We start from the raw sequence: 11,934 nt of genomic DNA, 5'->3' as shown, positions 1-11,934 counted from the left end.
AGATTCCAAAAACTTAAAGATAATACTTGACACTTCCAGGGCGTAAATTCCAAGCAAATATAATACTTGGAACGCACTAAAAGCTCCTACGATTAATATATATAATAAAATGATGTGTTATTACCATACTTCAGGCCAAAAGGCTCCACTCCTGGGCATTTTCTACAGAGGGCTCTATATGCTTGCCCCAGCAGAGAAGATTTATTTTCTTGAAGAAAGATCTTTTTGTCGATGGGAATCAAGGACTCATTTATGTGTTGCTTTACTTATCGGTCAGCAGTAACTTGCATTATCGAACACTGTGTGTTTTGTGCAAGGGCCTCGTGCTTATTACACTCCGTATTCAAATGGTTAATGGTATAATTTATTTTAACACTTAATGCAAACAAAATTATGTTTCCAAATTGAAATATTCTTAAACAAATGATAGAATGTATAGCCATGTCCGAATATACGCTGACCACAAAAATAGGCGTAGATGCAAATAAGCACGAATTTCCCAAGTGAATTTTCCCAATTTTTGGAACCATCAACAGCGACATTCGCGTGAGCAAAGCAAACCGTTTTACTCTCACTCAACATAATTTCAACAAAACGTACCTATGTATACATACATATACACGTATAACTGTATAAGAATACAAAAAAAACGCATTTTTTTCTTAAAAAAAGTCCATTAATTCCATGTCAGGTATGATGTTTGTGTCACCGTCTTCGTCAATCGAATGCTTTTCTTCCAAGGACTTTCGTGTGGAAAACTCAGGCAGAAACGGGAGTGACTCTTCTAGCAAATGAAATTTCTCCAAAAACACTACCAACACGTTCAAGCCTGGTTGAAGAAGTTTATCGTCGAAATGAAAACTTCCCGTTTCTAGAGGAGAACTGTACATATCATAATGTTGTACCAGCTCCATCGCTGAGTCAAGTTTGCCGCACTTGATCATTGCCATGATAAAGTTAGGAAAATTCCTTACACCGATCAAATAATTCGCAAACTCATAACATTGTTCAGAATTGTGAACACAATCGTATCTCTGCAAAGAATCAAGGTACTCAAAGATAAGCGCTTGCGAAATGCTTGTATCTACGAAACACTGTCCTGATTGCTTTTCTTCAGTGAGTAAGTCCAGTATTTTTTCTGGTGTGGTACGAGACATAAGCCTACTGAGATTATCCAGCTGTAGCTCTTTTGGAAGTAAAGTCAAACATGCTAACGCATGTAAATGCAATTCCAGTTCTAACAATCTGTCAAACAGAGAAATGGATACCACTTCGATCATTATAGGACATTTCTGCAACAAGTTTAATGATCTTTGACAACAAATTTTATCTTGAGTTATCAAAGGTGGCATAATGTTATGCAAAGAATTAACAGCAATTTCTGTCCATATTTTTACGAGATTTGATGAGACCCACAAACTCGGAAATTGCATAAGGCGTGGTAAAAGATTGATCAGGTAAGACGTTAAGCCAAGGCGCATAAGCTGACGAAGGATATTATTCCAAATCTGCGGCTCAGTTATCTCTGAATCAAGGCATATATCAGCGATCAACAGTATTGCATTGCGATTATCTTTGTGATTCTTCCAAATACCTTTCACGAGACCTTCTTTATTGCAACGCTGAAATGACTCAACAGTTTGACTGAGGTGCAAGTTTTCAAGTTCAGAAAGGTAAAACAATGATTTCATATATTGCTTTAAATGATGTATGGAATTATTGGCAACTAATTCAATTAATTCTTCAGATGCAATGTTAAAAAGCAACTTCATCGCTCTGACTCGGTTTTCGTAAGTAATATTTGACGGACCTTGGCAATAAGCAGAATTAAGCAAGAAAAGAGCATTCTTCTGCAATGAATCTGCTTGAAGAAGATATACAACACGCTGAAGATTTTCTTGATCCTTGAATTGTGGTTCCTTGGTGCAGTTTTCCAACACTCGCATGCCACGTGAAGATGATGAAGATTGCCACGTAGCAAGTATATGACGGCGGACTTTAGCTACATCTACATTGCTGACTGCAGCTATTTCGTCAGCTATTTTATGAATATCAGGTCGCTTACTTTCTACAACACATCCGTATGTTTCATACAGATGAAAAATTAACTTGGCAGGCTTTCGTCTATAACTTAAAGAGACTTCGTCCGTTATACCATTACAATGGAGAACATGTTGAATCGAAATTTCTTGGTACAAATCTTTGCAGATCTTCAGGACTTTATCGACATGTTGTATAGTATCACTTTTACAAACTGTCTTCAAGTTTGCAACGGCATTTACCAAATAATGAGCTGCTTTTACTCTTTCTTCCGATTGAGGCCACTTCGAAATAATCGTCAGACCTGTTTTCACGGAAACTTCGTGATTTTTTACTTTAGTAAGAAGATTAACTGCTTTTTCGAAGTTGCCATTGGTTACAAAATTGCTGGTCGGACTTTCTTCTTCATTATCCAAAGAACACGAGACAACATTCTGGGCCGCTGTGACATAGACCTGATCTTCTTGCATTTTCAGAATGTGACAAAGACGAAGGAGTTTCAAAACTGTTTCATCGTTTAATTCAAGTGATATTACTTTCCATGGTTTTCCATAGAACAATGGATGAAATGGTAGTCTAGTAGTAGCAATGTATTTAGGAATATTATCTTGTTCTTTGAATCCAAAGTCTGACATGGTTTCTTTAAAGTGTCGTTCATAATCAGATGGTTTTGATATCCTTGCATAATCTTTCAAAATTCGTAAAACTTCTAGCTGCCTCTCCATTGCTTCCTTTTCATCACTGCTTGATATTTTAAGAACCTCGTGAAGCACAATAGTAAGTCGTTCGTAATCGTACATTGGTAACAAAAAAAGAACTTCTTTCAACAAACACAACAATCGAGAAACTTTTGAATTCTTTCTTAAATATTCAACACCTTTAACAAAATTTTCTTCAAAGTACTTAAGTTGGTTGAATTGTTCACCACAAATGTTATGTGTTACAATTGCCAAATTGGATGATATGTACGTTTGAACAGCCCCGGAAACATCCAAGGAAAACAAGTTGCAAAAGTCTATAATTAGACTGACGTCAATGCCAGGTTTTTCCAAAAGAAGTTTAAGAATGTTCTCGGTGTCTCTTGTTTCTCCTATCAAAAGGTTTCCGTCATTGATTGCCAGGTCTTTAAGCTTCAAAAGCCACAGAGAATCCGAGTACAAAAGGTTTGCTTCAGCAACTACTTCATCGCTACAAAAAGCTTTGGCAAAGTCCAAAAACACATTAAATACGGCAACAGCTCTTGATGGGTCATGTCCTTTGGTGAGGGCAAAATCGTTTTTCAGAGACAAAAGAATGTCTTCTTCGGGAATTGAAGTCAAGAAAGCAAAAATCAAACTTTGATCAATGGCACTGCTACGTACCATTTTGGAAAGAAAGAGCAGTAACTTTGAAGTAATTTGCCGAATTCCATGTAATGCCATGTCACGAAGCTCCTTCATGTCGTCTTCTTGTATTGCAAGGTCACTATGATCAACACGTGTCACGAATATAAGAAATTTGTGCAGTGTAAAGAGAGAGCAATGCAATGCTAGTTCGTGGAGATTGTTTTCTTCGAAATGTGAAACTAAATCTCGACAGACATCCAAAAGATACCCGAGGTGTTTCTTTGGATCCTTACTGCCCGTAAGAGAAGCTTTAACGTAACTGCCGAATAAAGGAAATGAGGTATTGAGGTCCAAAACGAAACCGTTATCCTGGAATCTCCCAGCTTTGTTCCACATCGCAACAAGACCTTCTTCGCAAACTGACGACGATAGACAAAGATCACCGTTATCACAACTTTTAAAGAAGATTGTTGAAAGCCAACATATTTTCCACAGCTCTAAGGATTCATCAAGTTGATTAGTTTCACAATTTGTAACAAGACGGCTCGTTAACTCATGCAGAGTTGTATCAAATTTCTTTGTGACACAGTCATCTGTGGAAACCCAATGTTGTACATGGGAATGACATAAAGCCATGATGTCGTCAAAAGATATTTCACCAAAACCAAGTTTATACCATTCAGCAAATATGATATTCGTCTCAGGGTTCAAATTATTTGGGTACAAAAGCAATATCTTACTCAGCAAAAGAACACGTGAGACACCAAACAAATTAGCCAATCGAAAAAGTTGATCTATTTCCTGTTGGTTTTCATTGTTTGCTTTGAACACTTTCAATAAGCATGCATTGTACTTTTCCAGATAGACATCCAAAGCGTTCTGTCGTAAGTCATCGTATTGGTATTCGCCATAAGAAATGAAAACTGAGAACTCTTGTTCAAGTGCATGTATGTTTTTCAATGTTTTATGAGTGGTTTTTAGTTCATCAGTAGCAAGACCAGTATTTTCAAGAAACTCCAATGTGTGAATACCAGCCTCAATGACCAACTGCCGCTCATTTCGGTCGTACTCATTATCCTCATAAATATCAACAACCAGTATAATCCACTTCAGAAAATACTGAACAACAGACACGAGATGCAACTCATCAATTCCAACCAGCAATGTGGCACACTCATTTGAAAGACCCTTCAAGCATAAATTTCTGAGTCTTGTCACATAAACATCGTTTACTGACATGCACTGATAAATCTCTACAATTCGTAAGGAATCCTGTAAAGCCGTCTCATGCGATGTCGTAAGTATGTAACGAATGACGTTTTTCATGTGAAGATCACAAGATAATTCTACATTACATATGCCATACACCTTAAGCATCTTTTTCATCTCCATCAAGTGATATCCCATTATCAGTTGAGAGTTGGATGGATCTTGTAACATTGCCGTATTTACCATTTCGTTAACTGAACTACACCAAGGAACAGAAGCCCAAGACATAAGTAACAGAATAGCTTCCAACCTTTTGCTTCTTCCTTTGATGCAATTGGTAATTTCAACAAATCTATCTTCGTGCAAAGTGTTTGATGTGCCAGATGAAAAAACTTGCTTTCTTTTTTTATTGATATACATGACGAGAACTTCATCGACGCAAAAACCATGTTGCAATCCATATTGCGCGATTTGATTGTTTATTACATTGGGAATCAAAGACACAACCATCACACAATCTAGCATCTTGAACATTATTTCTGTTGGTGTTTTGTTAGTGAACTCTGCCAATGGAAGTTTACACTGGTAACTGACTTTAAGTTTCATGAGTTCGTTCAAATTTTCGATTAACTTTGCCAAAGAGGATACTGGATTGGGTTGGCTATCGCTCATTGAAACACGAACAAGAGCTGATCCGTAATCCTGATTTATAACGACAGATGTTGGATACTCAAGATAACTGTAACTTGACTCTTTGTCTTTGCAGATATCCAACAAAACACGCGCCATAGCAATTCCATTCATGGGCCAATTTTCCATTTCAGATAATTCCAAAGACACAACACGTTGTTCTATCCAAGAAGCCAAAACATATAACGCTCTACGATCATTGATTGAACCGATGACAAAAGGAACGAGATAAAGCTTCAACCATGACACTATACTTGATGATGAAATGTCGATTCTAAGAGACGACAGGATAGATTGTAACTTCTCCGATGTAAAATGAAGTTCAAACTCAAAATGATGGCGCACCCAAATTATAGCAGCAGTCGATAGATTTCCTTCACTCAGTGCTTGTGTAACTTTATGCAGCATATCACCCTTTGAAAAACTGCGCCATATGGGTGAAGAGAATTTAGACTCGCCAAAAACCATTTGGAAAGTCTCTAAACGATTTAGTGTAAAGAGAACTTCATTTAATACTCTGTTACGTTCGTTTCTCTCTGTACTTGCTACCTTACTTATACGATCTTTTGCAATACACAATATTCGATGAGTTTGGCGTAGGTTAGGTGGAGAAGCTGCTAAACAGCATTTAGCAATGAAATCAATGTTCACTAAATTTTGAAGGGTTTCTTCCAGATCATCTATAAGATTATTCACCAACAATACTTTTTCGTCAACTGAATCATTTTCATTTGTCTTTGAAGATACGGAAGCAACTATTGAACTGGCCTTTGCTTTATAAACAAACTCTGAATCTAAGCCAAAAACTTTTGAAAATTGTACTGCTGCATCAAATTTCTTTTTGCGAACCAAACTGTAAATGCGATGCTCAGGCGATGCTTCCGAAAGACATTTAAGTGTCAGCCCTTTGACGTCCTTGTTATTTAACCTGAAGTTACAGTCTTCCATATAATGTATGTTCTCCTGCAAGTTTGAATTACCAAGATAGCAATTCCCAGAAATTTCTTTTGAATATACATTTTGAAAATCAGGCAACCGACAAATTTCGATTTTACGTTTTCCATCGACGGTCTCATCTAACACGACAACTTGGCTGAAACTTTCACCTGACGCGGACCCAGATGTTAGGAGAAAATCCTTTACTCCATGGCCATAAGTTGATAAAACTATCAATGCTTGAGCATCAAAAACACTTAGTGTCGACTCTTCATGTAAAACAAGCAAGTAATTCCCATCTGCAGTGACTTCACATTTTATAACCTTACAATTATTCAAAAGGTGTTTATCGATCATGTCAATAAAGATCTGATCGTCCCAAACGGTAATTGGTACGTCTCCTGTCCCAGCAATACACAAAAAGTTATGACTTGGAGTGCAGAAATATGTGTTTGGATGAACATCTGCAACACTAAAACTTTCCATCACAATGTTTTCCTTTATTGCGTCAAACGATGCATGATCGTTCAATTCAAGTGCTCTTGATATTTCAGGCAAAGGAAGCTTTTTGAAGACCAAAACCAATCCGTGATAAGATAAAATTGTCAAATTCACAGTTTCCTCATTTTCACTTTTCCTAAACACACAATGGGCGAAACATCTAACTTGCTCTTTAGTTTTATCGGTCAGAGTGGTTGTGTGTATAACACTACCCAGAACATACGAAAAGAAATGAACGCTTCCCGAATTGTCACCAATAACGAGAAATTGTGAGCTTGGACACCATGCCATAACTTCGACATAACTTTCGAAAGAAATAGTAGATGCATATGTGAAATGCTCTCCATCAAAGATAAAAATTTCATTAAAGATTGACAACGCTATTCCCGCGGAAGACACAGCGATGTTTGAAACCAAGGGCTCGCCTTTTTCTTCTTCATTGTCAGGTACAAATCTGGCAAGCTCCTCGACTTTGTATAAGGCAGAGCTCTGTTGTTCTCTAAGAAAACGAAAATTACGTCCTTGTGTTCAATCATACTAGTTTCCACAAACGTATCATTTACATTTTTCTGAATATAATTAACTAAGAATTATAACAAGCATCTTTCCTCTGCTGTTACAACATGGAAACAGTCTTCAGCATTTGCTTAAAATAATCAGCAACGTAGAAATAGATTGCCTCTACTGAACAACAGTATTCATTACAATGGAACGATCGAAGTGACGATGACATTGCTAACAAACACGCGCGCATTTCTTCAGGGGATACTTATGGAAGAATTATTTTATTCAACGTCAATAATTTTATATTTTCGTTCCCAAACAACTTAAAAACACCACAAACAATTCACAAACAACACTGGTATGGCTAATACAATAACAACTAATACAGAGTCCATCATAGGAAAAAATCCCTAACACTTCCAATATACAAGCAATTGCGGAATAAGTGGAACACAGAAAAGCGGCCAAACTTTTTTTAAAAGAAAAGCCCCGTAACCAACAGATAACGAACCCAAGACAAAAAAGTGTAGAAACTCGATCAAAGAATCAGCCACGCATCTATCATAAACAAAGTCGTTCACGAAGTCAGCTACCATCATCTATGTCAAAAAACAACCCTTCATGTAGGTGTAGCACACTAGCCAAGGAAAGAAACGATGGTTTTTTAGCTATCTAAGAACAGTAAACACTTCCTGAACAAAACTCGAGGACAATTCCTACGCTGATTATCGGAGAAAAAATTTAGTGACTAGTGAAGAGGAAATTTACAACCCATCATTGTTGAGACATTAGTTCCGCAGTTAAGATGAGACTCCAACTGGCTAATGAAATAACATGTGGTCAAGTGCAATTTTTCGCTAAATTGTTAAACGCACGAAGGCGGAATGGTAACGATGTAGCTAATTCCTATCCCAAAATCATACAACGCCAATACTAATATAAAATCGTTGTTGAAGTGCCAGAAACAATTCTTCGCTAAATTAGTGGTCATGTAGGCACGGAGCAAAATTGACAATCAACAGTTTGGATCTTTGTGTTTGGTACGTGCAATTATATCGTAGCTCAAATATTCTCATGATTTACAAAGCATCCCCATATTTTATAATGAAATGATAGCAAATGGTTTCTATAAAAATACTCGCAGCTTGCAACTCAGTTAATTTCTTACATCACTGAATTATTGAAGACTTTAAATGCAACAATTATTTCATTTTTGGGGTGTTGGTGATGGTGATGAGGAGAGAAAATAGAATAAATAGATGAACAAAAATTTTTGGTAAGGTATGTAAATTCTTGCACAACGGATTAAATACGGAAAAAGGGAAACATACTGTATTGTAGCATACTGTTAGTTGTTGGGTCATACTGTCTCTCCTGCAATGCTGTTTGAGAATATTCTCACTATATTTGCAATTCAGGCAACAGAACAAATTAATAATGTCATTATTCTGCCATAATTTTGGAAATTCTTTATTTCAGGAAAATCACAATGGCTGAAAAATATTATGTTTGTATTGTTTCACAAATGTATCATTTGTTTATTTACCCTTGTGATTTTTACACTTCACACAGGTGTACAAGAACTACGATATTTTTGGCAGACAGCAATAGTTAAGTAGCCCAAATTTTTAAATCATTATGTTAATTCATAATCACATGCAATTTTCACAAAATGAAACTAAAGAACATATTGGCATACAAACATCTTTTACTTCACAAAAAATTTTGTAGTTACATGTCTACATGATCTCAAAAAGATCTTAGGCATTTCACTTTCAATTGTGCACCCAAGATCTCAACTGCACAATATACAAATTTTTCCTAATTTCCTTATTATTTTGCCCAAATTTTGCAAATTTTTCAAAATTTTGAGGCAAGTGTCCCCCTCCCCAGCTCTTGCACCCATGCCCATGACTAAAGTACCTGATTTCAAGCTGAACTTATCATTTGCCACACACCTCAATGAAAAGGAGTTTTTACAAGACCGGAAATACTAATTTGTCCCACTAAGGAGCTAATAACTGACTGACCTACAGGAACAAAAGTCAAAGTCATCAAAAATAGTAATATCAATGGAGGATCTAGAGTACTTCAAACCAATCACTTGACCATGGTAAAAACTGCTAAAAATCTTTTTTAACTATATTGCATAATAATTCTTCTCTCAAATGAAATTATTTTCAACATCTACTTTTCAATTTGCTTATTTTATGCAGAATTGTGAAGAAGGGAGTCGTCAGAGTTTCCACTTTAATGCAGCACACTTATATAAATATGACTGATCTGCAGGCAAATTTAAGGGTTTTGCTGATAAGATGTTCAAGGTTTGCTTAACAGAGCTATTTCATTGGTGGAGCAGTTGACCCAGTCACTGCTAGGGTCAAAGCACTTTGTATGGAAACACTGATTCCTTGTCTGACAGGCATTTAAGAATTTCGAACTGCTTTCATTGCTTTCGCTACCATTAATACATATTTCTTTTAGATGAGATTACACTAAGTCTGAAATAGAAAAATCATTTGTACACACTGTGGCAATTCTTGCCACTTTTTGAAATGACGATGAGCCGTATTTGGCCGTAGTGAATGAGAAGCTTCTGCATTAACATCGATAGAGTTGCATGTTGCCTTTCTTGAACTCAAAATCTCATCCTCTTAGATTATACAGCACCCAGGTACACAAAAATTACATTTGTTATTATTTGCTCATTCCTTTTATTGCAGTGCAATCAATATTCTATATGCAAAAATTGGCCAAAAGTGTGATCATAGAAGCTGTGGTGAAAGATATTGTTTATAAAATTTGTAAACAATTTTGCAGAATAATACTGTTTATATAAATTAGTATTGCAATGGTTTAACAACTTGTATTTACATGTGAAATGATCAGTATTGTTGAACATTTGCTACTAAGTTTGTTATAGTTGGCATGACTTCATAACATCAAAAACTGTTTATTATCAAGATCCATGTGTATATTCTTTTGCATGAGGCATATCATTAACAAATCTCACTAAAAGTTAACTAACTTTGTAGACCTACATGTCGCATATGAAATGACTGATAGTTTCACAATATATTTTGCTGTATACATATGCATGTGCCATATTATTATCAAATTGCTTAAATACTAACTGTGTATCCATGTTGCATGAGAAATGACTCATATTTTCACAAAATATTTTCTGTATGCATATGCATGAGCCATAATATTATGAAATGGCCCAAATACTAACTGTGTTTACATGTCACACGGGGAATGACTCATATTTCACAAGATACCTATTTTGCTTTATCAAATGCATGAGTCATATATGTAATTATCAAATCATTCAAATACTAGAGGCTGCCCATGTTGAACTTGCATAGTTTCCTTGTGATTCTTGTGTTTCTAGCCATGCTGATGAGCTTTGCTATTGAGCTAAATAGCCATTGTAGATATCGATTTTGTGTCAGTGTTGTCTATTTCATATTATTTGTTAAAGATGTGATGCACTTTCAGGGAAGTAAGAATTGTCCGTAAATTTCCTGTAGTGGCTGCTAAAACGCGTGAAATTGCATTTCAGTCATTACAGTTTTCAAAATTTTCCGGGGGAGCATTCCCCCATACCCCCCACAGATGCCGAGCACCATTGATTTTGACCAACGTTAAAAATTCCTGGATCCACCACTGAGCAATGTACTACTATACTAACTTCAATAAGCTTCGGTTGGCCTAAGTAAATGCATAAAACGAAAACGAAATGCATAAGAGACAGTATAATAACCGCACTACCTGCCAGCTTTTTTATTGACTATAACTGCGCAGCAACGAGAATGAATGCAATGCAGCTTCTTGAACTCAGTACGTTACTGACCTTAACAGATTTACTGTTGCCTCTTCTTCGGGTATTTCTGCTTCAACAACTTTCCAAGGCATTTATCTCGACCATAAAAGTCTAAATCCAAATTGAATAAATCTGTTGTAGTAATTTCGGAGATTTTTTACGAAAAACCATAGCCATAGTGCGATAGCCAAGTTGACAACATAAGACAATTTTGCCGCCCTTTTTTGCTATTTACATCCACGGTCGTTTTGGTCAGCAACCTACCACATTTCAGAATTTCTATACTTGGTGTATCGACGTATCGACCAATGTAATAACATAAAAATGACGCTCACTGCCTTTCACAAAGGTCGTTTAATCATGGCATTCATGGCTATAATTATATTGACAAATACATATTCTTAGAAGGATAACTCTCTTTATGACACTACCATTCAATAGAATGGAACTTCGAAGTCCAAAACGAGCTTTTCAATTCATCCAAAGGTCAAAGTCTTTTTCCTTGACATTAGTTGACTTTTTAAAGAAAACACCTAAAAAATGTAACAGTAGAAAACAAAAAATGTTGAAAAGCGTTTACTTGAATCATACCTTATTGAAGAAATTAAAGAAAAATAACAAATAGTAAGTCTTTATAGATATATATTGAAATACACTTTTTTCATGTTAAACATACGTACAATGTTAAACATACAAGTACAATGGTTAAAAGCATAAAATACAGTACTTTATATAGTTAAACATACGTACAATTAGTACATGCAATAATGGAATCTTCTTCCTGTGAATGAACGTGAACTAACTTTTTGCATATATTCAGCAGTTCTCACTACTAAATACTACGTGAGCCAACGTGCTTCCAAACTGTATATGTGATTCATCCATATTTGTTTTGAACATATC

The 11,934-nt window shown here is 35.9% G+C and overlaps 1 protein-coding gene across 1 annotated transcript; it reads right to left on the bottom strand.

Moving 5' to 3' along the window:
* Positions 1-342: 342 nt before the first annotated feature.
* On the bottom strand, positions 343-11,237 carry LOC124446709 (kinetochore-associated protein 1-like). The gene is made up of 2 exons (XM_046997568.1): positions 11,062-11,237; positions 343-7,200 (listed from the first exon to the last, which is right to left on the bottom strand). Exons 1-2 carry the CDS (start codon positions 11,121-11,123, stop codon positions 663-665), a joined length of 6,600 nt encoding a protein of 2,199 aa, XP_046853524.1. The 5' UTR covers positions 11,124-11,237; the 3' UTR covers positions 343-662.
* Positions 11,238-11,934: the final 697 nt, after the last annotated feature.

The sequence above is a fragment of the Xenia sp. Carnegie-2017 genome, unplaced genomic scaffold (assembly GCF_021976095.1).
Source record: "Xenia sp. Carnegie-2017 unplaced genomic scaffold, XeniaSp_v1 HiC_scaffold_22, whole genome shotgun sequence".
In the NCBI taxonomy this organism is placed as follows: Eukaryota; Metazoa; Cnidaria; class Anthozoa; order Malacalcyonacea; family Xeniidae; genus Xenia; species Xenia sp. Carnegie-2017.
The sequence above is the reverse complement of the archived record's forward strand: the minus strand, read 5'-3'. Positions and strand labels throughout refer to the sequence as shown.

Excerpts from the sequence above, each read along its gene's own strand:
- LOC124446709 (XM_046997568.1), bottom strand. The coding sequence starts at position 11,123 with ATGCCTTGGAAAGTTGTTGAAGCAGAAATACCCGAAGAAGAGGCAACA. Across the intron at positions 7,201-11,061 it reads GCAACAGTAAATCTGTTAAG|AGAACAACAGAGCTCTGCCT; the intron begins GTCAGTAACGTA and ends TCGTTTTCTTAG.